Source organism: Elephas maximus, chromosome 7, assembly GCF_024166365.1.
Source record: "Elephas maximus indicus isolate mEleMax1 chromosome 7, mEleMax1 primary haplotype, whole genome shotgun sequence".
Lineage (NCBI taxonomy): Eukaryota > Metazoa > Chordata > Mammalia > Proboscidea > Elephantidae > Elephas > Elephas maximus.
Window position 1 is genome coordinate 126,205,251 of NC_064825.1, and position 26,608 is coordinate 126,231,858.

General features: G+C 39.0%; 1 protein-coding gene across 1 annotated transcript in view; it reads left to right on the forward strand.

Moving 5' to 3' along the window:
• The window catches only part of LOC126080671 (solute carrier family 22 member 10-like), a 38,774-nt gene extending 12,293 nt beyond the window's left edge, over positions 1-26,481 (forward strand). Inside the window, exons 3-10 of the mRNA XM_049891851.1 lie at positions 5,390-5,544; positions 5,636-5,804; positions 6,708-6,831; positions 10,046-10,161; positions 23,076-23,290; positions 25,324-25,432; positions 26,143-26,346; positions 26,454-26,481. Coding sequence (XP_049747808.1) covers positions 5,390-5,544; positions 5,636-5,804; positions 6,708-6,831; positions 10,046-10,161; positions 23,076-23,290; positions 25,324-25,432; positions 26,143-26,346; positions 26,454-26,481 — 1,120 coding nt within the window. The remainder of the gene's footprint in view (positions 1-5,389; positions 5,545-5,635; positions 5,805-6,707; positions 6,832-10,045; positions 10,162-23,075; positions 23,291-25,323; positions 25,433-26,142; positions 26,347-26,453) is intronic.
• Positions 26,482-26,608: the final 127 nt, after the last annotated feature.

Sequence of the window (26,608 nt, forward strand, 5' to 3'; positions counted from 1 at the left end):
CTTTACCGAGCATGATGTCCTTCTCCAAGGACTGGAGAATATAAACTTCCTACACTGACTCAAGAAGAAATAGAACATATCAAAACACCCATAACAAGTGAACAGATTGGATCATATCAAAACATCCATAACAAGTGAACAGCTTGAATCAGTAATCAGAAACCTTCCGTAAAAGAAAAGCCCTGAGTCAGATGGCTTCACTGGGAAATCCTACCAAACATTTATAGATGAAGTGACTCCAATTCTCCTTAAAATTTTTCAGAAAATAGAAGAGGACTGAACACTTATTAAATCACTCAATAAAGGCTAGGATTACTTTGATATCGAAGCCAGACAAAGACACCAGAAGAAAGGAAAAAAAAAAACAGACCAATATCCCTTCTAAATATAAATGCAAAAATCCTCAAAAAATTTAGCAAACTGAATCCAAAAGCATATTAAAAGAATTATATGCCATGATCAAGTGGGATTTTTCTCAGAAATGCAAGGGTAGTTCAACATTAGAAAATCAATCAGTGTAACACAACGCATTAATAGAACAAAGAAAAAATCACATGATCACCTCAATCATGGAAGAGAAGGCTTATGACAAAATCCAACAACCTTTTTGATAAAAGAACTCAACAAGCTAGGGGTAGAAGGGAAATTCCTTAATCTGATAAAGGGCATTTATGAAAAACCCACACCTAACACCATTCTTGGAAACCCTAGTGGCATAGTGGTTCAGTGCTACAGCTGCTAACCAAAAGGTTGGCAGTTCGAATCCTCCAGGTGCTCTTGGAAACCCTATAGGGCAGTTCTACTCTGTCCTATAGGGTCGTTATGAATTGGAATTGACTCTACGGCAACAAGTTAACACCATTCTCAATGCAAAAAGACTGGAAGCTTTCCCCTAAAGATCAGAAATATGACAAGGATGCTTGCTGTCATGACTGCTACTTAATATTGTACTGCAAGTTTTAGCCAGAACAATTAGACAAGAAAAAGAAATAAAAGGAATTCAAATTGGGAAGGAAAAAGTAAAATGATTCCTTTTTGCTTATGACATGATCTTATATATAGAAAACCCAAAGAATCCACAAAAAAGCTACGAGCCCAAACATATGAGTTTAGCGAAATGGTAGGGTATGAGATCAACACACAAAAATCAGTCTGGTTTCTATACATCAGCAACAAGCATTCTAAAAAAGAAATTGAGGAAACGATTCCATTTACAATAGCACCTAAAAGAATAAAGTACTAAAGATAAATATCACAAAGGAAGGGAAAATTTGTACACTGAAAGTGATAAAATATTGTTGTTGTTGTTGTTAGGTGCTGTTGACTCAGTTCCGACTCATAGGACCCTATGCACAACAGAACAAAACACTGCCTGGTCCTGTGCAATCCTTACAATCCTTGTTATGCTTGAGCTCGTTGTTGCCGCCACTGTGTCAATCCACCTCACTGAGGGTCTTCCTCTTTTCTGCTGACCCTGTACTCTGCCAAGCATGATGTCCTTTTCCAGGGACTGATCCCTCCTGACAACATGTCGAAAGTATGTAAGACGCAGTCTCACCATCCCTGCTTCTAAGGAGCATTCTGGTTGTACTTCTTCCAAGACAGATTTGTTCGTTCTTTTGGCAGTCCATGGTATATTCACCATTCTTCACCAGCACCACAGTTCAAAGGCGTCAATTCTTCTTCGGTCTTCCTTATTCGGTGTCCAGCTTTCACTTGCATGTGATTGAAAATCCCATGGCTTGGGTCAGACACACCTTAGTCTTCAAGGTGACGTCCCTGCTTTTCAACACTTTGAAGAGATCCTTTGCAGCAGATTTACCCAATGCAATGCGTCGTTTGATTTCTTGACTGCTGTTTCCATGGCTATTGATTGTGGATCCAAGTAAAATGAAATCCTTGACAACTTCAGTCTTTTCTCTGTTTATCATGATGTTGCTCAATGGTCCAGTTGTGAGGATTTTTGTTTTCTTTATGTTGAGATGCAAGCCATACTGAAGGCTGTGGTCTTTGATCTGCATCAGTAAGTGCTTCAAGTCCTTTTCACTTTCAGCAAGCAAGGTTGTGTCATTTGCATAACACAGGTTGTTAATGATTCTTCCTCCAATCCTGATGCCCCGTTCTTCATATAGTCCAGCTTCTTGGACTATTTGCTCAGCACACAGATTGAATAGGCATGGTGAAACCCTGAAATACCCCTTTCCTGACTTTAAATCAATCAGTATCCCCCTGTTCTGTCCGAACAACTGCCTCTTGATCTATGTAAAGATTCCTCTTGAGCACAGTTAAGTGTTCCAGAATTCCCATTCTTCACAATGTTATTCATAATTTGTTATGATCCACACAGTTGAATGCCTTTGCATAGTCAATAAAACACAAGTAAACATCCTTCTGGTATTCTCTGCTTTCAGCCAGGATCCATCTGACATCAGCAGTGATATCCCTGGTTCCATGTCCTCTTCTGAAACCAGTCTGAATTTCTGGCAGTTCCCTGTCGATATACTGCTGCAGCTGTTTTTGAATGATCTTCAGCAAAATTTTGCTTGCATGTGATATTAATGATATTGTTCTATAATTTCTGCATTCAGTTGGATCACCTTTCTTGGCAATGGGCATAAATATAAATCTTTTCCAGTCAGTTGGCCAGGAATCTGTCTTCCATATTTCTTGGCATAGATGAGTGAGCACCTCCAGCACTGCATCTGTTTGTTGAAACATCTCAATTGATATTCCGTCAATTCCTGGAGCCCTGTTTTCCACCAATGCCTTCAGAGCAGGTTAGACTCTTCCTTCAGTACCATCAGTTCCTAATCATATGCTACCTCTTGAAATGGTTGAACATTGACTAATTCTTTTTGGTATAATGACTCTGTGTATTTCTTCCATCTTCTTTTGATGCTTCCTGCATCATTTAATATTTTCCCCATAGAATCCTTCACTATTATAACTTGAGGTTTGAAATTTTTCTTCAGTTCTTTCAGCTTGAGAAATGCTGAGCGTGTCCGTCCCTTTTGGTTTTCCATCTCCAGCTCTCTGCGCATGTCATTATAATACTTTGTCTTCTTGAGCTGCCCTTTGAAATGTTCTGTTTAGTTCTTTTACTTCATCATTTCTTCCTTTTGCTTTAGCTGCTTGACGTTTGTGAGCAAGTTTCAGAGTCTCCTCTGACATCCATCTTGGTCTTTTCTTTCTTTCCTGTCTTTTCAATGACCACTTGCTTTCTTCATGTATGGTGGAAATCTTGGTGGTGTAGTGGTTAAGAGCTATGGCTGCTAACAAAAAGGTCGGCAGTTCGAATCCACCAAGCACTCCTTGGAGACCGTATGGGGCAATTCTACTCTGTCCTATACGGTCAACAATGAGTTGGAATTGATTTGATAGCAATGGGTGATAAAATATTAGTGAAAGAAATTAAAGATCTGTATAAATGGGAGGATATTTTGTGTTCATGGGTACAAAGTCAAGATTGTTTAGATGTCAATATTACTCAAAGCAATCTATAAATTCAATATAACTTGAATCATAATTCCAATAGCCTTCTTTGCTTGAATGGAAAAGCCAATGCTTGAATTTATATGGAACTGCAATGGGCCATGAATAGTCAAAGCAATCTTGGAAAAGGACAAAGTAGGAGGACTCACACTTCCCGATTTCAAAACACACTGTAAAGATACAGTAATCAAAATTCTGGTACCGGTATAATAATTTACCAATGGAATAGAATTGAGAATCCAGAAATGAACTCTCACATCTATGGTTAATTGATTTTTGATGAGGGTCCTAAGTCTGTTCAATGGGAAAAAACAATCTCCTTAATAATTGGTGCTGTTACAAGTGGATTTCCACACATACAAAAATAAAGCTGGACTCATATCTCACACCATATATGAAAATTACTTCAAAATGGGTGAAGGACCTAAATGTGAGAACTAAAACAGTAAAATTATTAGAAGAAAACAGGGGTAATGCTTTGGGACTTAGTATGAGTTCTTAGATGTGACACCAAATGCATGAGCAACAAAAGATAGATAAATGAGACTTCATCAGAATTAAAAACTTTTGCACATCAAAGGGCTTTATCGACAAAGTGAAGGGTCAGCTTACATGTTGCAAAAAAATTTTTTTGGAAATATCTGTCTGGTAAGGGTTTAATATCCAGAACGTATAAAGAACTCCTACAAAAAAAAAAAAAAGACAACCCAATTAAAAAAATGGGTAAGGACTTGAACAGACATTTCAATAAAGAAGAAATACAAATGGTCAAGAAACATATGAAAAGATACTCAATGTCATCAACCATTGTTGTCGTTGTTAGTTGCCATTGAATCAGTTCTGATTCATGGTGACCCCATGTGTGCAGAGTGGAACTGCTCCATAAAGTTTTCAAGGCTGTGAGCTTTCAGAAGCAGAGTGTCAGGCCTGTCTTCCGAGATTCCTCTGAGTGGGTTCAGACTGCTAACGTTTTGGCTAATAGTGTAGCACTTAACAGTTTATGCCATCCGGATACTCCTCACCAACCATTAGGGAAATGCAAAGTAAAACCACAATGAGGTAGAACTTCACACGCACTAAGATGGCAAATATTAAAACAAAAATAAAAACAAAAAACAAAAAAACAACAGGTGTTGAAGAGGATGTAGAGAAATTGAAACCTCGTCCGTTGTTGGTGGAAGTGTAAAATGGTATAGCCACTGTGGAAAAACGTTTTGGCGGTTCCTCTAAAAGTTAGACATGGAATTATCGTATATGACCTGGTAATTCCATTCTTATATAGATACCCCAAATCATTGAAATCAGGAGCACAAACAGGTACATCAGTGTTCACTGCAGCATTTATTCACAATAGACAAAAAGTGGAAACAGCCTAAATGTCCATCAACAATGAATGGATAAACAAAATGTGGTACATACATACAATGGAATATTACTGTGCCATAAAAAGAAATGAAGTCCTGATACATGCTACAATATTGATGAACCTTGAAAACATTATGTTGAATGAAATAAGTCAGTCACAAAAGGACAAACATTATATGATCCCAGTTATATGAAATATATTAAATAGGCAAATGTATGGAGACCTAAGTTTATTAGTGGTTACCAGAGGTGGGAGGGACAGGGAATGAGGGCGTGATTGCTTAGGGAGCGCTGAGCTTCTGTTAAGGGTGATAGAAAAATCTGGAAATGGATAGTGGTGATGGTTGCACAACATGGCAAATGTAATTAATATCACTGAATTGTACATGTAAAAAATGTTGAAATGGCAAATGTTAGGTTACAACAATAAAAAAAAAATTTGTGTTAGATTTCCAGACATGATACTTTTATTAAGTGTTACCGCAGATGATTTCTGTCCAAAGTAATCTCACCTGGCTCCTTTCCTTCTTAGGTTTGGACGGAGGTTGGTGCTCAGATGGTGTGTCCTCCAGCTGGCTGTCTTTGGGACTTGTGTGGCCTTTGCTCCCACCTTCCTCATTTATTGCTCACTGCGCTTCTTGAGTGGGTTTTCTTCCATGGGTGTCACGGTCAACTGCGGCTTGCTCAGTAAGTCAACCTTTTAGGCCTTCTCTATGAGCTGCAGTAGATTATAAAATTTCACCTTTGAATTTAAAATCACGTTGGAGTTTTCTTTCAGCCAGTGAGTGGACAGTGACCAAATCCAAAGCCTTGGTAACAACACTGGGAAACTGTGCCAGTAGTATTGGACAGATAATCCTGGGAGGCCTGGGTGTTGCTATTCAAGAGTGGCGCATATTGCAGCTGGTGGTATCGGTGCCCTTCTTTGTCTTCATTCTGCCCTCAAGGTAGGCGTTTACTCACTTTTTTTAATGTCATAAAAGTATGCATAACATTTGCCAATTCAACAATTTTTACGTGTACGGGTCAGTGACGTTGACGATGTTCATCATGTTGTGGGACCATACCACTAGGCAGGAGACGACTCTTAAATTTTGTCTCCAGAGGCCCTTGTCATGAGAACAGACATAGGAATTAATTCAGATGGCTTCTATTTGATCCTTTCGTGGTTCTAAACTCATGGTCCCATCTGTGCTCTCTGTCCCATTTCAAATGGAGAAGTGGGAGCAGCAATGACCCTCTGTCAGGGACATTGGGACTGTGCTACGTTATGGAAGTAAAATTCCTCTGAAACTATTTTTATAATAGAAAGGAACATAAACCTAGGTTAAGAGGTGAAGAGTCTGTTAACTTTTTCTATAAAGAGTCACCCAGTAAATATTTGAGGCTTTGTGGGCTATGTGGTATCTTTAGCAACTACTCAACTTTGTCATCCTAGTGCAAAAGCAGCTATAGGTAATTTATAAATGAATAATCAGGCTGTCTTCCAATACAACTTATTTGCAAAAGAGTTCTGTGGGCTGGATTTGACAGGAAGGCTTGGGTTTCCATCCCCTGACCTAAATAATTTATGGAGTAATCGAGAGTTCCTGAAACCCAAACTTTGCTAGCTTCCTGGGAAACCTGTCTTTAAGACAGGATCCAATTAAACTCCAAAGCGTGATTTCTAACAACAACTGTTTGTTACACAATGTCATTCTCTTATTTTTCTCAATATGGTTTATTTTGGATAATGAAAACATGAGTACAGTGATATGTATTAGATGGCAAGGGATGTGTGGTCTTAGATCATGGGTTATATGGCTAATAAGTGAGGGATGTTTGTTTGCACTTGTGTCTTCTTTGATCAGGTGGCTGGTGGAGTCTGCTCGGTGGCTGATTGTCAACGACAAATCAGATGAGGGCTTAAAGGAACTTAGAAAAGTTGCATGCATAAATGGAATAAAGAATGCTGGAGAAACCCTCACCATGGAGGTGAGAGAGAAGGGGAGCTGATAATTGGGTGTAGGGAAGACATAACCTGAAAACTACATTAATCTAAATCCATGGGCCGATTGTTGTTGTTGTTGTTGTTAGGTGCTGTTGAATCAATTTTGACTCATAACAACCCTGTGTGACAGAGCAGAACTGTCCCATAGAGTCTTCCAGGCTGTCATCTTTATGGGAGCAGGTCACTAGGTCTTTTTCTATGGAGTTGCTGGGTGGGTTCGAACTGTTAACCTTTCATTTAGCAGCTGAGTACTTAACTGTTGCACCAACAGGGTTCCTTTTAATGGGGTGATTACAGGGCTGGAGTTGTAGGTTTTGTTAAGGGTCTTCATCCATCACTGACCTGGTTCTCACTGGCTGTTGTTTGTTTGACAGACTTTGAGAGGGTAAATCCTGTTGGTGATAAGGCTTTGCCCACAGAAATTTTGATGCTACCTGGGCAAAGAGCACTGAATGTACTAAAATGGGAGAGACTATGTACTGCTCTTACCACAGCTACGGAGGGAAAAGTTACCAACACGAATTTATGTCTTCCAGTTACTAATTTGTGGCCATATTTTTTTCAGAGAAATAAGGCTAGTAGAAGGAAGGGGTTGGTGATAACACAAGCATTAAAAGAATAAGATTCGCTTGTTTGTTCATGTATTCAGTCTTTCTTTCATTCAAGACATATTTAGTGAGTATACTCTGTGTGCCAGGTTCAGTTCTAGGCCTTGGAGAACTGACAAGAAATGCAACAGCCCCCATTCCCTGTTTTGTGCAGTTTTCATTCTTATCAGGGGGTGCCAAGGTCATGCTTCAGAAAAGTCTGTTCCTTTTTGTTTTCATCTCAGGGATGGAAGGCAGGTACTATATTGATATGGATTATTCATTTCAGTAATTTGAATAAATTAAGTTTAATAATTTATTCTCTTACACACATATTTAAATATTACCAAGCATTTTCAGTGGTTTCAAATTCCCACGGACTGGCAATACTGCCAATGACACCATCTGTGGTAAGGATTCTGTCAGGTGTGAGAAGTTTTCAGCGTTCCTGTAAATATCCTGTCCCCACATTCCCTATATTTTTCTGCAAACTCCATTTACAACTCTGCTTGCTGGGCCAGGAGCAGGTGACTGGTGCAAAAGAGTCTGTGACCTTCCTATATGGTAATGCAGGATTGAATTTGAATTAAGTTTCCTAGGTACAGCATCTCTCAGTGTGCCCTGTTTAAGGTCTACCTCCAGTCCATTCTTACAAAACAAAAATTTCAAGGATCTCAGCCATGGCTATTGGTTGTAAGAAGTGAGTGAGGGACACACGACCATGACTTCCTCTGAAAATTATTCTTGATTTGTGTGATACAAAGAACTCAATTTGGGCTTTGGGTAGTGGTTAAGGGCTATGGCTGCTAACCAAAAGGTCATCAGTTCGAATCTACCAGGCACTCCTTGGAAACCATATGGGGCAGTTGTAACTCTGTCCTATAAGGTTGCTATGAGTCAGAATTGACTAGATGGCAGTGGGTTTGGTTTTTTTTTATTTACCTGGCCTATGCATCTCTTCATGTGTATATATACTATAGTGAGTATAGCCTGTGAGTCATTTTAACAAATTATGGAACGCACCAGGGGCAGTGAGAGCCAGCAGGGCCTGGCTTCTGCCTATGTGGCAGTTGGAAGGTCAGAGTCCTCATAACTTGTCAAGACTCAGCTTTGGGTGACTGGGGCACAGAAAAGGTCTGTGCAGGCAGTCGATCTGCCGGGCAGAGTCCTTCTAACTTGTAAGGCCTAACCTAAGTCTGGGTGGCTAGAGTCAGAGAGAAAAAGTGCCACCTGGGTGGCTGGGGTCAGGGATAAAGACAGTGAGAAAGCTAGGATAAGAGTCTTCTTGAAACGGAAATATTGTTTCAGTTATTTTATTATTGGTTGTGGTAAAGTGGAGGTGAGAACAGAGCTAATGTTATCGAATCAGTTCTAAAGAGCCCACCCTGTGGTGGATGGAGCCTTGGTGGCATAGTGGTTAAGAGCTACAGTTGCTAATCAAAAGGTCAGCAGCTCAAATCCACCAGCCACTCCTTGGAAGCCTTGTGGGGCAGTTCTACCCTATCCTGTAGGGTCACTATGAGTTAGAATCGACTTGAAGATAACAAGTTTTTTTTTTTGTTTTTTTTTTTTGTGATGGATCTATTTTCTTATGTTTATTTGAAACTTCATGTAATCTTTACAAAATTTATTTGTTGGGTCAATATTCCCATATACATTTTAGATGTCAAGTGATTCTGACGATATCCCTGTGAGATTGCTGCTTTCTCTCTTAATGGCAAGGAGTCTGGAGCTTAAAGGCATTAGGTGAACTTCCCCAGGTCAACTATTGTAAGAGCAGAACCAGAATTTGATGGAAGGCTTGTCAGACCCTGAAACTCATGCTTGTGGCATCATTTCCATCGTCTCTCAGAACATCTGGTCTGAGAATAAATTATACTGTATTAAGATCTCTACATTAAGATCTGAAGTTCCTTCTTTATTTAATATTTCATTCTTAGCATCCCATTCATGGCAGCAAAAATATTAGGGGTATCCTGATAGATGCTGTGCCCAGATCCAAACAAGAGAGGACTGCTGTTCTCCAGAAATTCACCTCCTCCTTTACAGATATGGACAAATTGCTTTTCTAACAATGGCAGCCAGCTGAGATGCGGGCTCAATTCCCAGATCTTTCCTGCCAAGCTGTTAATAATGAAGCTTTATGTCCACATTTGTTTCCCTTTTCTGATCTGAATTTCTTATCTAGCTTCTCTTGTCAATGCATTTTTCTCTCTAACCCTGTTATTTAAAATAACTTTGTCTTTGTAAGTCCCTAAACAAAAACCAAACCCAAACCCACTGCCGTCAAGTCGATTCTGACTCATAGCGACCCTGTAGGCAGAGTGGAACTGCCCCATAGAGTTTCCAAGGAGCACCTGGCAGATTCGAACTGCTGAGCTCTTGGTTAGCAGCTGTAGCACTTAACCACTACATCACCAGGGTTTCCTTATAAGTCTCTAGTTCTTTTGTAATACTTTTCACATTTGTAATGCTTATTTAATGACTGTCTTTGAACTAAGCAGAAAGTTTCTTGAAATAGGGAACATTGCTCTGTTGGATGCATAGTGCCCCCAATGCCTAACACTTTTTTGGCAACTGATAAATGTTTGTTGTTCTTGTTTTAATTAAGGTTTTGAGACTCACCATGCAGGAGGAGTTGAAAGCAGCACAGACCAAAACTTCTGCATTTGACTTGTTCCGCACACCCAACATGCGTAAAAGAATGTGCGTCCTTTGCCTTTTGAGGTAGGCTCCATAAGGTCCTGAGGAGCACTAAGATATTGGAAACCTCAATCCATTATTTTATTTTCAAAGAATACAACAGTCTTGGGGGACTGACTAATACATTTAAGATGACGAAGCAGTACATGAAAGTATTTTAGCAAGGGCTGTGCTTTGATGTAGTCTAACTTATGGAACTACTCACTAGGACCTAAGTATGTAATCATGAGCCACATATCTTACATTCTCCTACAATGGTCATCATTGGTCACTATGGTGTTGAGAGTTGCCATCACTAAATGGACTTTTATTTATGCATTTATGTTCACTTTTTACTGAGATACGACTGATAAACACTAATGTGCACAATCATAAATACATATAATTTAAGAAATACTTACATGAAATTTTCTTGGCAGCTTTATTAAAAAATAAACTGACCATACATGTATGAGTCTATTTCTGGACCTGAAGTTCTATTCCAATTGTTTATATGTCAGTCCTTATGTCAGTACCCCACTGTTTTGATTACTTCAGTTTTGTAGTAAGTTTTTTATCACTAAGTGTGAGTTCTCCATTTTTTAAATTCCTTTTCGGGATTGTTTAAGCTATTCAGGGTCTCTTGCAAGTGCATATGAATTGTAGCATCAGCTTTTCCATTTCTGCAAAAAAGTTGTTGAGATTTTGGTAGGGATTGCATTGAGTCTGTATATCTCTTTGAAAAGTAGGCCATCTTAACAATATTCAGTTTTCCAATCCATGACCATGGGATGCTTTTTCATTTATTTAGGGCTTCTTTAATTTCTTTCAGCAATGTTTTGTAGTTTTTAGTTCAAAAGTCTTTCATCTCCTTGGTTAAATTTATTCCTAAGTATTCTTTATGATACTATTGTTGATGGAATATTTCCTTTTTATATTGTTCATTAATCATGTATAGAACTACACCTGATTTTTCACCCTGATGTTAGTAATTTTATTCATGAGTTTTTAAAAAACAATTTTCATGTATTTATTATTTATTGTGGTGAGTATATATATATATAACCCCAGTGTATAAAACAAAAATTGCTATATCAAATTTTTTTTACATACACAATTAAGTGACATTAATTACTTTCACCATGTTTTGGAATCATCACCACTATCCATTTCCAAAATTTTCCATCACCCTTAACAGAACCTCAGTGTCCACCAGGAAATGACTCCCCCTTTGCCCTCCTTTCCACCCCTGGTAACCACTAATAGACCTTATTCTCAGTACATTTGCCTATTCTAGATATTTTATTTTATAGGCATTATATGATTTTTGTCATTTTGTGACTGACTGATTTCATTCAAATAATGTTTTTATGGTTCATCCATATTTAGCATGTATCAGGACTTCATTTCTCTTTATGGCACAGTAATGCTCCATTGCATGTATGTACCACATTTTGTTTATCCATTCATCTGTTGATGGATATTTAGATTGTTTCCACATTTTGGTTATTATAAATAGTGCTGCAGTGGCATTGGTGTACATTTATCTCTTTGTGTTCCTGTTTTCAATTCTTTTGGGTATATACCTAGAAGTGGAATTGCTGGATCATATGGTAATTCTGTCCTTAAGTTTTTGAGGGACCTCCGAACTGTTTTCCATGGTAGTTGTACCATTTTACAGTACCACCAGCAGTAGAGAAGCGTTCTAATTTTGATTTGTTATTTCCCTAATAACTAATGACCTTGAGCATCTTTAATGTGTTTGTTGTTTATTTGTATTTCTTTTGTGAAATGTCTGTTCAAGTTCTTAGCCCAATTATTAATTGGGTTGTTTTTTGTTGAGTTGTAGGTGTTCTTTATATATCCTAGATATTAAACCCTGATATATGGTTTCCCCAATATTTTCTCCCAATCTGTAGGCTGTCTCTTCATTTTGTTGATAAAGTCCTTTGAAACACAAGCAGTTTTAATTTTGATGAAGTGCCATTTATCTTGTCTTTTGTTACTCTTGCTTTTGATGTCATAGTTAAGAATCCCTTGTTAAAAATTATGTCTCGAAGCATTAGCCCTGTGTTTTCTTCTAAGAGTTTTATAGTTTTAGATCTCACATTTAGGGCTTTCATCCATTTTGAAGTAATTTTCTGAAAAGCATTAGCCAGGGCTTTCATCCATATATGGTGTGAGGCTTGGGCCCAGTTTTATTTTCGTTCATGTGGAAATCCAGTTTTATCAGCACCATTTATTAGACTATTTTTTCCATCGATCACACTTAGCACCCTTGTCAAAAACCAGTTGAGCATAGATGTGCGGGTTCATTTCTGTACTCTCAATGCATTCCACTGGTCTATTGTTATCCCAGTAGCAGACTTTTAATTACTGTGGCTTTACAGTGTGTTTTGAGATCAGGAAGTGTGAGTCCTCCTACTTCCTTGTTTTTCAAGATTACTTTAGCTATTCAGGGTCACTTGCAGTTCCATATAAATTTGAGGATTGGCTTTTCCATTTATGCAAAGAAGGCTGTTGGAATTTTGATGGGAATTATATTGAGTCTATAGATTACTTTGGGTAATATTTACATCTTAACAATGTTTTCTTCCCAGTCATGAGCACAAAATGTCCTCCTGTTTATTTAGGTCTTTAATTTTGGTAATGTTTTATAGTTTTCAGTGCACAAGTTGTCAGCCTCCTTGGTTAAATTTATTCCTAGGTATTTTATTCTTATCCCCCATGTGCCTGTCAGTTTGTCGTACTGTGGGGGCTTGCATGTTGCTGTGATGCTCAAGCTATGCCACTGGTATTCAGATGGAAGATAGGTTTCAGCTGAGCTTCCAGACTAAGACAGACTAGGAAGAAGGATCCGGCAGTCTACTTCTGAAAAGCATTAGCCAGTGAAAACCTTATGAATAGCAGCAGGACATTGTCTCATAGAGTGCTGGAAGATGAATCCCCCAGGTTGGAAGGCACTCAAAAGATGACTGGGGAAGAGCTGCCTGCTCAAAGTAGAGCTGACCTTAATGATGTGGACGGAGTAAAGCTTTTGGGACCTTCATTTGCTGACGTGGCACAACTCAAAATGAAAAGAAGCAGCTGCAAACATCCATTAATAATCAGAAGCTGGAATGTACAAAGTATGAATCTAGGAAAATTGGAAATCATCAAAAATGAAATGAAACGCATAAACATCAATATTCTAGACATTAATGAGCTGAAATGGACTGGTATTGGCCATTTTGAACTGGACAGTCATATAGTCTACTATGCTGGGAATGACAGCTTGAAGAGGATTGGTGTTGCATTCATCGTCAAAAAGAACATTTCAAGATCTATCCTGAAGTACAATGCTGTCAGTGACAGGATAATATCCATACGCCTACAAGGAAGACCAGTTAATACAACTATTATTCAAATTTACGCATCAACCATTAGGGACAAATGAAGAAATAGAAGATTTTTATCAGCTGCTGCAGTCTGAAATTGATCGAACATGCAATCAAGTTGCATTGATAATTACTGGCGATTGGAATGCAAAAGTTGGAAACAAAGAAGAAGGATCAGTAGTTGGAAAACATGGCCTTGGTGATAGAAACAGTGCTGGAGATGGGATGGTAGGATTTTGCAAGACCAACCACTTCTTCATTGCAAATACCTTCTTTCACCGATATAAACGGCAGCTGTATACATGGACCTCACCAGATGGAACACATAGAAATCAAATTAACTACATCTGTGGAAAAGCTCAAAATCATCAGTCAGAACAAGGCCAGGGGCTGACTGTGGAACAGACCATCAATTGCTCATAAGCAAGTTCAAGCTGAAACTGAAGAAAATCAGAGCAAGTCCACGAGAGCCATAATATGACCGTGAGTATATCCCACCTGAATTTAGAGACCATCTGAAGAGTAGATTTGAGGCATTGAACACTAATGACCCAAGACCGGATGAGTTGTGGAATGATTAAGGACATCATCCATGAAGAAAGCAAGAGGTCATTGAAAAGAGAGGAAAGAAAGAAAAGACCAAGATGGATGTCAGAGGAAACTCTGAAACTTGCTCTTGAACATCGAGCAGCTAAAGCAAAAGGAAGAATTTATGAAGTTAAAAACTGTACAGAAGATTTCAAAGGGCAGGTGGAGAAGACAAAGTTAAGTATTATAATGACATGTGCAAAGAGCTGGAGATGGAAAACCAAAAGGGAAGAACAAGCTCAGCATTTCTCAAGCTGAAAGAACTGAAGAAAAAATTCAAGCCTTGAGTTGGAATAGTGAAGGATTCTATGGGGAAAATATTAAATGATGCAGGAAGCATCAAAAGAAGATGGAAGGAATACAGAGTCATTATACCAAAAATAATTAGTCAATGTTCAACCATTTCAAGAGGTAGCATATGATCAGGAACCAATGGTACTGAAGGAAGAAGTCCAAGCTGGTCTGAAGGCACTGGTGAAAAACAAGGCTCCAGGACTTGATGGAATATCAATTGAGATGTTTCAACAAACAAATGCAGCCCTGGAGGTGCTCACTTGTCTATGCCAAGAAATATGGAAGACAGTTTCCTGGCCAACTGACTGGGAAAGATCCATATTTATGCCTATTCCCAAGAAAGGTGATCCAACTGAATGCAGAAATTATAGAACAATATCATTAATATCACATGCAAGCAAAATTCTGCTGAAGATCATTCAAAAACGGCTGCAGCAGTATATTGACAGGGAACTGCCAGAAATTCAGGCCAGTTTCAGAAGAGGCATGGAACCAGGGATATGATTGCTGATGTCAGATTGATCCTGGCTGAAAGCAGAGAACACCAGAAGGATGTTTACCTGTGTTTTAAGGACTATATAAAGGCATTCAACTGTGTGGATCATAACAAATTATGGATAATACTGTGACGAATGGGAATTCCAGAACACTTAACTGTGCTCATGAGGAACCTTTACATAGATCAAGAGGCAGTTGTTCAGACAGAACAAGGGGATTCTGCATGGTTTAAAGTCAGGAAAGGGGTGCGTCAGGGTTGTAGTGTTTCATCATACTTATTCAATCTGTATACTGAGCAAACAATCGGAGAAGCTGGACTATATGAAGAAGAATGGGGCATCAGGTCTGGAAGAAGACTCATTAACAACCTGCATTATGCAGATGACACAACCTTGGTTGGTGAAAGTGAAGAGGACTTGAAGTACTTGCTGATGAAAATCAAAGTCCACAGCCTTCTGTATGGATTACACCTCAACATAAAGAAAACAAAAATCCTCACAACTAGACCAATAAGCAACACCCTGATAAATGGAGAAAAAATTGAAGTTGTCAAGGGTTTCATTTTACTTGGATCCACAATCAGCACCCATGGAAGCGGCACTCAGGAAATTAAAAGGCGCATTGCACTGGCAAATTTGCTGCAAAGGACCTCTTTAAGGTGTTGAAAAGCAAGGATGTCACCTTGAAGACTAAGGTGTGCCTGACCAAAGCCATGGTATTTTCAATCATGTCATATATGCATGCGAAAGCTGGGCAATGAATAAGGAAGACCGAGAAAGAAGAATTGATGCCTTCGAATTATGGTACTGGTGAAGAATATTGAATATACCATGGACTGCCAAGAGAATGAACAAATCTGTCTTGGAAGAAGTGCGGCCAGAATGCTCCTTGGAAGCAAGATGGTGAGCCTGTGTCTTACATACTTTGGACATGTTGTCAGGAGGGATCAGTCCCTGGAGAAGGATATCATGCTTGGCAAAGTACAGGGTCAGCAGAAAAGAGGAAGACCCTCAACTGGGTGGATTGACACAGTGGCTGCAACAATGAGCTCAAGCACAACAACGATTGTAAGGATGGCGCAGGACCGGGCAGTGTTTTGTTCTGTTGTGCGTAGGGTCGCTATGAGTTGGAACGAACTCGACGGCACCTAACAACAACAACGACATTTTATTCTTTTCGGGGCTGTTTTAGGTGGAATTGTTTCTTCAGTTTCCTTTTCAGAATGTTCATTGCTAATGTATAAAAACCGAACAGATTTTTGTGTGTTGGCCTTGTATCCCACCACCTTGCTTAATTTATTTGTTAGGACTAGTAACTTTCTCGTGGTTTTTTTTTTTTTTTTTTTCTGTAAATAAAATCACATCATCAGCAAAAGAAATAGCTTTATTTCTTCTTTCCAATTTTGTTGTTGTTATTAGGTGCTGTTGAGTCACTTCTGATTCATAGCGACCATATGTCCAACAGAACGAAATTCTGCTGGGTCCTGAGCCATTCCCACAATGGTTGCTATGTTTGAGCCCATTGTTGCAGCCACTGTGTCAATCCATGTCCATAGGGTTTTCCTCTTCTTTGCGGACCGTTTGCTTTACCAAGCATGATGCCTTTCTTCAGGGACTGGCTCCTCCCGATAACATGTCTAAAGTATGTGAGACAAAATCTCACCAACCTTACTTCTAAGGAGGATTCTGGCTATACCTCTTCCAAGACAGATTTGTTCATTCTTCTGGCAGTCCATGGTTTATTCAATAGTCTTCACAAACACCGTAATTCAAATGCATCAATTCTTCTTTGGTCTTCCTTATTCATTGTCCAGGTTTCTCATGCTATCACAATATGAGGTGATTGAAAATATGGCTTGGGTCAGGAGCCCCTTAATTCTCAAAGTGACTTCTTTGCTTTTTAACACTTTAAAGAAGAGGCCTTTTCAGCATATTTGCCCGATGTGATATGTCGTTTGATTTCTTGACTGCTGCTTCCATGAGTGTCGATTGTGGATCCAAGTAAAATAAAATCCTTGACAACTTCAGTCTTTTCTCAGTTTATCATGATGTGGCTTATTGGTCCAGTTGTGAGGATTTTTGTTTTCTTTATGTTGAGGTGTAATCCATACTGAAGGGTGTTATTTTTGATCTCCATCAGTAAGTGCTTCAAGTCCTCTTTACTTTCAGCAGGCAACGTTGTGTCATCTGCATATTGAAAGTTGTTAATGAGTCTTCCTCCTGTCCTGATGTTCTTCTTCATATAGTCCAGCTTCTCAGATTATTTGCTCAGGATACAGATTGAATAAGTATGGTGAAACGATACAGTCCAATGATGCACACTTTCCCTGATTTTAACCATGCAGTATCCTCTTGTTCTGTTTGAACAACTGCCTCTTGGTCTATGTACAGGTGTCTCACGAGCACAATTAAGTGTTCTAGAATTGCCATTCTTTGCAGTGTTATCCATGATTTGTTATGATCCACACGGTCCAATGCCTTCGCATAGTCAATGAAGCAGGTAAACATCTTTCTGCTATTCTCTGCTTTCAGCCAAGATCCATCTGACGTTAGCAGTGATATCCTTTGTTCCATGTCCTCTTCTGAACCCAGTTTGAATTTCTGTCAGTTCCCTGTGGACGTACTGCTGCAATTGTTTTTGAATGATCTTTACCAGAATTTACTTCCATGTGATATTAATGATATTGTTTGATAATTTCCAAAATTCATTGGATCACCTTTCTTTGGAATGGGTACAAATATGGATCTCTTCCAGTAGTTGACCAGGTAGCTGTCTTCCAAATTTCTTGGCATATACAAGTGAGTGCTTTCAGGGTTGCATTCGCTTGCTGAAACATCAATTCCTGGAGTCTTGTTTTTTGTCAATGCCTTCAGTGCAGCTTGAACTTCTTGCTTCAGTATTACCGGTTCTTGATTATATGCCACGTCCTGAAATAGACTTCTTTTCTCTTTCTGGCTGAGTAGCAGTATTTTATTGTATGTATGTATCACATTTTTTTATCCATTCATCCACTGATGGGCGTTTAAGTTGTTCCCACCTTTTGGCTATTGCAAATTGTGCTGCAATGAACATTGGTGTACGTATGTCTGTTGGTGTCACTGCTTTCTAGTCCCTTGGTTATATTTTTAGCAGTGGTTACCTAGTGTTTCAGTAGTTCCCTTAAATTCCTGGACTGCTCCCCGCCTCAAAAAAAGGAAAGGATGAAAAAGAAAAATAACTCTTCCAGTCTTTGCAGTTCGTTTCTGTGTTTGGACACTCCTTCAGTTCCTAGCCACACAGTTCATAACTTTGCTTTAGTCTTCACTTCTGGCTTCTGTACAACTTGAAGGTCAGCTAGAGGTGAAAGTTTAGAGATTTCTAAGTTCTCTTCCAAACACGCGCCTAGCCCTGGTCATATGCGTGGCATTTTAGCTCCCCGGTATATGCAAGAGCTTTTAAAAGCCCTTTCCTCCCACACACCTCTTTCCTACCTGTTCCTTCCCAGGCTGTTCAGTCTGTTTATTGCTTTTCCCAACTGTTTTGTCTTGTCACAGCTGCTGCAGACAATAATTGTGCCTATAAATGCTTTCAGCAAGTGCTTTTTGGGAAACCATGCCAGTCCTGGGAGTCAGGCAAAACAAAGACAATTCCTTGTACCAGTCGTTCAGTTAGGCACCAGAGAATAAAGCCTATGTTGCTCTGTCTGGCACTAGCAACCTGCATCAAGAGTGAAGACTGTTATCTTCATGGCTGCCACCAGTTGAGGGGTTGGGGGACGGTAGATGGACAATTAAATGCCACACTGCCATCTTTCCTTGACAAAAAACCCAAAAAACTAAACCCAGTGCCATAGAGTCAATTCCGACTCATAGCAACCCTATAGCACAGAGTAGAACTGCCCCATAGAGTTTCCAAGGAGTGCCTGGCAGATTTGAACTGCGAACCCTTTGGTTAGCAGCTGTAGCGCTTAGCCGCTACGCCACCAGGGGCTCCTTCTTTCTGTAAAGCAGCAGCTTATTTCTGCAGCAAGCTTTCACCTAGTTGTTCAAAGTTTTGACTAGATTCCAGAGTTTTGTCAAAGTTGATTCTGACAGCTTTTGTAAACTCATTAGTTGCTTTTGTGGAAGGATAGAGCCCTGGAGCTCCTTACTTCACCATTTTTCATTGGCATCGCTTCCTGTTTCTCTAGTTTTTTATAAGTGCTTTTGTTTTTGGATACATAGTTTTATGAAATTTCATCACATGTATAGATTCATGTATCTATCACCACGGTCAGGATAAAGAACTATTTTATCACTACTGAGAGACTTCCCCACGTTACCCCTTTATAATCACACTTCTCCCCAAATCTAGCCCCTGGCAACCTCTGATCTGTATCCATGACCTTAATTCTATCACTTAGAGAATACTACGTAAATGGAATCATACTGTTTGCACTCTTCTGCCATTTGCTTTTTTCACTAAGCATAATGTTTTTGAGATTCATCCAATTTTTGCTGCATGAATAGTTCGTTCCATTTTCCTGCTGAGTAGTATTCCACGATATGGATGTATCATAAGTTTACTTAACCGCCAATCTATTCTAGGACATTTGGGTTGCTTGCAATTTTTGGCTGCTTTGAGTCTTTGTGTACAGACTATTGTGTGAACATCAGTTTTAATTTTTCTAGGATAAATACCCTGGAGTATGATTGCTGTGCCATGTGGAAAATGTATGTTTCGTTTCATAAGAAAATGCAAAACTGTTTTCCAGAGTGCTACAGCGTTTTACGTGCTTACGAGCATGTACGGAAGATTCAAAGACTTTGCTTTCTCATCAATGTTTATTTATCTACTTACTTACCAGTCTAAGAGATGTGTAGTGATAGTTCATTGTAACTTTATTTTGTGCTTCCTTAATTGCTTTTTCTTTTTAATTGCTAATGGTGTTGAATATACTTTTATGGGTTTGTTTGTTATTCGTATATCTTCTTCAGTTAAATGATTCTCAAACCTTTTGCTACTTTCTAGTTGGATTATGTATTACCGTTGAATTTAGAGAGTTCTTTGTTTATTTTGGATGTAAGTCCTTTGGTTTGTTTTCTATGTGATTTGCAAATATTTTCTCCCAGTCTATGGCTGATCTTTTCATTCTCTTTACAGGATATTTTGCCTAGCAATGCTTTAAATATAATGAAGTGCACTTAATTGAGTTTTTATTTTATGGATTGTGACTTTGGTGTTATAACAAAAAAAAAGAACTCTTAGGTCCTGAAGATTTTATCCTGTGTTTTCTTCTAAAAGTTTTATATTTTCACATTTAGACCTATGACCCATTTTATGTTAATTTTGCTTAACGTGTGAGGTTTAGATTAAGACTCAGTTTTTTGGTCTATGAACATCCAGTTGAAACGTTCCAGCACCATTTGCTTAAAATAGTATCCTTCCTCCCTTGAATTAGTCTCACAATTTTGTCAAATACCAGTTGGGTGTATTCATATGGGTCATTTTCTAGGTTCTAGGTTCATTATTCATCTACACATCTATCCCTCCGGCTATACCATGCTTTCTTGATCACTGTTGCTATGAAGTAAGTTTTAGCATCAGGTAGACTGATTCCTCCCACCTTTTCTTCTTCTTCAGAAGTGTTTTAGCTACATTCTACCTCCTTTGTGTTTCCATCTAAATTTTAGAATAAACTTGCTTATATCTACAAAAAAATCTTGTTGATATTTTGATAAGAATTACATTAAACCTATAGGGTTAATTCAGGGAGAATTTACATTTTTACTTTGTTAAATCTTTCAAACCATGAATGCTGTGTGTCTCTCCATATATTTATTTAATTTTTTAAAGAGCTTTTTATAGTTTTCAGCATGCAGATCCTATAGTAACTTTGTTAGGTACGTAGCCAGGTACTTCATGTTTTAGAGCAATTGTCAACGGAATGGTGTTTTTCATTTCAATTTCCACATATTTGTTGCTAGTATATAGAAATATGATACATTTTTATGTTTTGATCTTGAATCACCCAAACCTGCTGAACCTGCCTATATTGTTATATTTGAAGTGAATTGCTTGTAAATGGCATATAGTTTATTCATGTTTTTAATCCACTCTTCTGATCTCTTTTAGTTGGTGTGTTTAGAATTTTTCTGTTAGTGTAATTTTGGATATATTAGGATTGAAGGCTGCCGTTTTATTTTCTGTTTGTCCCTTTTGTCTTCTCTCTTCTGTGTCCCTTTTCCTGTCTTCCTCAAGGATTACTTGAACATTTTTACTATTCCATCATGATTTATATATGTTGTTTTAAAGTGTATCTCTTATATACCTTTTTTTTTTTTTACCCAAGTCCTGTTTGGGTTTCACTCAGCTTTTTGAATATGTAGATTATGTCTTTCACCAAATTTTGGAAGTTTTTACCTATTATTTCTTCCAATATTTTTTTTCTGTCTTCTATTCTTTTACCTTTTCTTCTGGGATTCTCATTGAATGAAATTTAGAATGTTAGAATGACCCAGAGGTTCCTGAGGCTTTGAAAAAAATTCCCCATCTGTTTTCTGTTTTGTTCTTAGATTAATGGTTTCTATTGATCTGTCTGATTCTTTATTCTGTCATGTCCATTATGCTATATAGTTAATCCAATGAGTTTTTGTATTGGTTATTATATTTTTTAGTTCTAAAATTTCCATTTGGTTCTTCTTTTTATCTTCTATTTCTTAGCTGAAATTTTCTGTTTTTTTTTTAAATTTATTTGAGAGTGCTTATAATTTTTTGTTGGAGTGTTTTTTATGATAAAAAAAAAATTCCAACAACTGTGTCGTCTTAGTGTTAGCTTCTGTTGTTGTGTTTTCTTAATGTGAAATTTCCTGGATCTTTTTATGATGAGAAATTTTGGACTATATCCTGGACATTTTGAGTGTTTTAAGTCTCTGGTTCCAATTAAAAATAAATTTTTTTTTTTTTTTTTTTTTAGTATGCACTCAACTTTTTTAAGTACGGAATGCAAATCTAGCTTGCTTTTTTGGGTTGTAGTTTAGATGCCAATTTAATTTACAAAGTCTTTGCAATGTTATTCTGGTTTGCACCACATGTGCTATCCAGAGAACAGGACTCCACTCTGACATCTCCATAGCACAAAGGAGGGGAGGAAGGGCACCATCTCTGCATGCATTAGCATAGTTTAGTATAGGCAACAGGGTCCCACTGTACAGTGCTTCTTGCCATTGCAAACCATTGTGGAGAGGGAGTGATGCTGTCTTATTATTATTTGGTAGAAATGGAATTCAGGACTCCATCTACTGACTTAGCTGGGGAGTGGTACCCCCTCTTTACTGCTGGGCAGAATGGAAGTCAGAGCTCTGCTCAGACTGTCCCAGGGATGGTTGCTGCTTTATTATTGGAGAGTGGAGATGGAAAACAGGGATGTACTCCCAGGCTTGTCTGCATAGGGATGCTATCTCTTCATTATAGGGTGGGGATAGACATCAAGTTTCTATCCAAAGAGTGAGACAAGAAGGTGCTGTTTTATTGCGGTAGAGTGCTTCAGAAGTCAGGATTCTTTCCAGAGCTTCAGGTCGGGGTGGTACTGCTTCCTTACTGCATTGGAGGTATGGAATTTAGACTCAGCAGAGGAGGGCTTCCGCTTACAGACTCTGCTGCCTATACCTGATGGACAAGGGGAGGGGCACAGCCTTCTTTGTGGTATTCATCTGGGAAATGGTAGGCATGGTTAAAAGTTTGTGTCCTGCTGGATCACGCCTTTCCTGTCCTTTCGCTGAAGAGAGCCAGATTTTCTTGAGGCTTTATTTGGTGTCTATATTCATTTTTATTTGTGTGGTGCAGGCTTCTTAATGCCTAGACTGGGATATATAGAAGGCAAAAAAAAGAAAAGAAAAAAAATCCTATGAAGCTGGAGAGGGTTGGCAGGAGCCTTGAGGGGAAGAGGAAGTAGGGAGATAACAGTAGTGTCATTCCTCAAGTTCTGAGGATCTTAGTGAGCCTGCCTTCATTTTCTCACTTTTCAGAGTCTTCTGATAGTTAATTAAGCATTTGGTCCAGGGTTTTTTGTTTAATTGCTAGGATGGATATAATAGAATGCATTTAATCCAGCTTGTTTGGACCCACAAATTAAGACTATATTTTTCAACAATGACCACTGACTGCCGGGGCCAATCTTGTCATCAATTGCGGGACTTAGGCTCTAAGTCTCAATGGATGTGTCTTCATTCTTTTACTCCACAGATTTTCGACCAGTCTATCCTTTTATGGCCTTGCTCTCAACCTGCAGTACTTGGGGACCAATATTTCCCTGTTCCAGATTCTCTTTGGAGCTGTCACCCTCCCTGCAAGATGTATTGCCCTTTTGGCACTGAATCATATGGGCCGCAGAATAAGCCATATATTGTTCATGTTCCTGAGTGGACTTTTCATTCTGACCACTGTGTTTGTGGCCAAAGGTGAGAGAAGATTGAACTTTAAGGAAGTTCCTCAAGGTTAACATTGCTCACATTCTTGCAGGCTGGGAAAAAGGGAAGTGCCTTTTGAGGACTATAGATTCCCTGAATCCAATCTGAAGGTTTGGGACTTATTCTGTTTGTTACTCCTTCTGCAAGTAGCTGACAGGTATAAGAACCGAAGATCAGCAAGGGGATGTTCAGAAAAGTAGTTCCCTCTATCACATTGCAGGACAGGCTAGATAGTGTAAGACCTAAAATCAAGCCTCATATTTTGTGCTGCCTTGACATGTGGTAAAATCCGGAGAGCCTCGTCTGGCCTAACCACAAGTTCTGCTCCCTACTCTGCTTCCACCTATAAGGTCTCCTAGCCAAACAACACTCTTTGTCAAGGGAACCAGGCACAATTTCTGCTTCAAAAAAAAAAAAAATTTTTTTTTCTGAGTAGTAGGTTTCAGTTCCCAACAGCCTATGGAATTGCTCAAATAAACCAGTTGTCTTCCTGTGGGAACCAGGGGTCATTCTACCCTCTTGATACTACAGAGCCTACCTTCCACAGCTTCTGATTGTTCACTCTGTTCTGGAGTGCAATCCCTGTGTGGCCCTGCATGGCATGTGGTGTCCTCCTCCCACAGGCTGTGAATATAAACCCGGTGCCGTCGAGTCGATTCCCACTCATAGCGACCCTACAGGACAGAGTAGAAACTGCCCCATAGAGTTTCTAAAGAGTGCAGGCTGTGAATATATGTGGCTTATTAACTGCTTTCAATCTCATCTCTCCAGTGTTGCATGTCATATGTTCAGCCATCTTCATAATCCTAGGGTGGGAATCCCTCTCTCACTATTGGTGTGAATAGCAGGTGATCAAAACAGGCTATCCCTTACTGAAGAGTCCATTGGTTTGGGACTTCCTCTAATAAAAACTCCAGAACTAGCGTATTTCCCAATCTCTGTGTATCCACTATAGGGTCACTATGAGTTAGAATCCACTCGATGCCAACAGGTGTGGTTTTTTTTTTTGGTTTTGGTATGCATCCACTTAAGAATATGATATTAAGTCACCATGTAGGCATACTGGAGCCCTGGTAGTTAAGAGCTCAGCTGCTAACCGAAAGGTTGGAAGTTTGAATCCACCAGCCACTCCTTGGAAATCCTATGAGGCAGTTCTACTTTGTCCTGTAGGGGTTGCTATGAGTTGGAAATGACTCAACAGCAGTGGATTACGTGTAGGCATACTGGCTTAGGAAAGTCTTTCTGGGTGCAATAAACATATCTGATTGTGTGATGAAAAGTGAACACGAGGACATCATATTATAGGGAGTCAGAGGCAGAGCAGTTAAGAAACCTTTCTGTTTAATAGGCCATGAGACAATTTTATTAATGTAGTAGAGTAATGCAGAAGGTACTTTCAGAAAGACACTGTAGTCCTGTACTTTAACAGATTTTTCAATATTGTTTAGGAAATCCGCCTTTAAATCTTCCCTTTAATGGTCCCAACATTTCACATTTCTTTTTTTCTCAAAAATCAGTCCCTATTTTTGGTTACTTACTCTTGAAATATCATTCTTGGACTGGCTTCTGTTTACCCTTTTTCTGGTCTCCAAAGTCTTGTTTCTTAACATTAATGGATGCAATACCTTCCCTAGTTCTAAAGAGTCTTTGCACCAAAATTGTAAATTTCTCTGACAAGACTGAGTTATTTCCTTTTTGTTATTACTCACATGATAGTCCCATACGCTAAGCCAGCCTTCAGAAGAAACTTGGTAGCGAAATAGTGCTAACTTCTGCTAGAGTCTCCTTCACTGCATCTTCACTGGCAGTGGGCAGATATTCAGGGAGGGCTGGTACAACTAATTCAGACGTGGTTGATGCATCTGTAACTTAGCTCATCAACCATACCCTGTTCTCTGTCACTGAATTTGCCTACAATATTTTTTTAACCTTGTGACAATTCATCAGCCTGGTGTTTCTCATCCTTAACTAGGGGTTTGCAACTTAGCTTTTTTTCTGTGTCTCACTGGTCGTTCTTTCTCCAGAAATGCAGACGGTGATTGTGACCTTGGCAGCTTTAGGAATCTGCACAGTTTCAGCCACTAGTACCAGTATTGCTGTCTATCGCAATGAGCTCATACCCACCACACTCAGGTACTAGAGATAATGGACTCTCTGGCAGAGCCAAAGAAGTTATTTGTCTGCTAAGAGATACTCATTGGGGGTATAAAGCTGTGCCTGGATAAATCTCAGAAACAATAAATAATACAAATAATACTAATACTATTACAAGGAGGCCTTGAGGTACAACAGGTAAGAGCTTGATTGCTAACCAGAAGGCAGGTGGTTCAAACCCACCAAGCCGTTCCGTGGGAGAAAGACCTGGTGATCTGCTTCCATAAAGATTAAAGCCAAGAAAACACTATGGGATAGTCTACTCTGTCACATGAAGTTGCTGTGAGCTGGAATCAGCTCGATGGCACCCAACAATAACAAAATGCTATGACTAGTATCAACAAGTAACAACCAAGTATTTAATGAAAACTCCCTTTGTGTTAGGCACTGTTCCTATCCTTTTACTGCCTTATCTCATGTAATCCTTAGGATAGCTCTGTAAGTTAGGTGTTAAAGGTATACTTAATTAAAGGTATAATTTAAAGGTGGGGAGTTCAAAGATCAGGGCAGTTAAGGACTTCACAAATGTTCAACACCTAGGAAATGGTTGAGGAAAATCTCAAAACCAAGCATTTGCCTTCGAGTTTTAGCTCCTAACAACGATGCTCTGTTATCTCTCAATATCAAATAAAAATGCTACAAACAAAATTAGACTTATGACTGTTTTACAAGATTTTTTTCACCTGCAGGGGTACAGCTTTAGGAATCATTTTAGTGGCCAGTAGGATTGGAGGAACACTGGCTCCCCTCATGATGACACTAGCAGTTTATATGCCTCTCTTGCCCTGGATCATCTATGGAGTTTCCCCCATCCTTGTTGGATTTTTGGTTGTCTTTCTTCCTGAAACCAGAGATCTTCCCCTGCCTGACACCATCCAGGATGTGGAAAACAGGTGAGTAAGCATTCAAATGAGTGTTTGGTGATGATATGTTCTCTGGGTCTGTGGTGAAGGCATTTAATGCCCGAGAAACACAGAGACCATTGGAGTCCTTTTCCCAGTTTTCAGGCCCAGGCCTCAACTAATTGAGCCTTTGTGTCTCCAAACAAAATGATGTCCTCCTCCATCTGAGGCTCCCTAGATTTCATATACCGCCTCTGCCCAACCTTCACCATTAGCTTTAGAGGATAGAGGCCAATATTAAGCCTATTGTTCA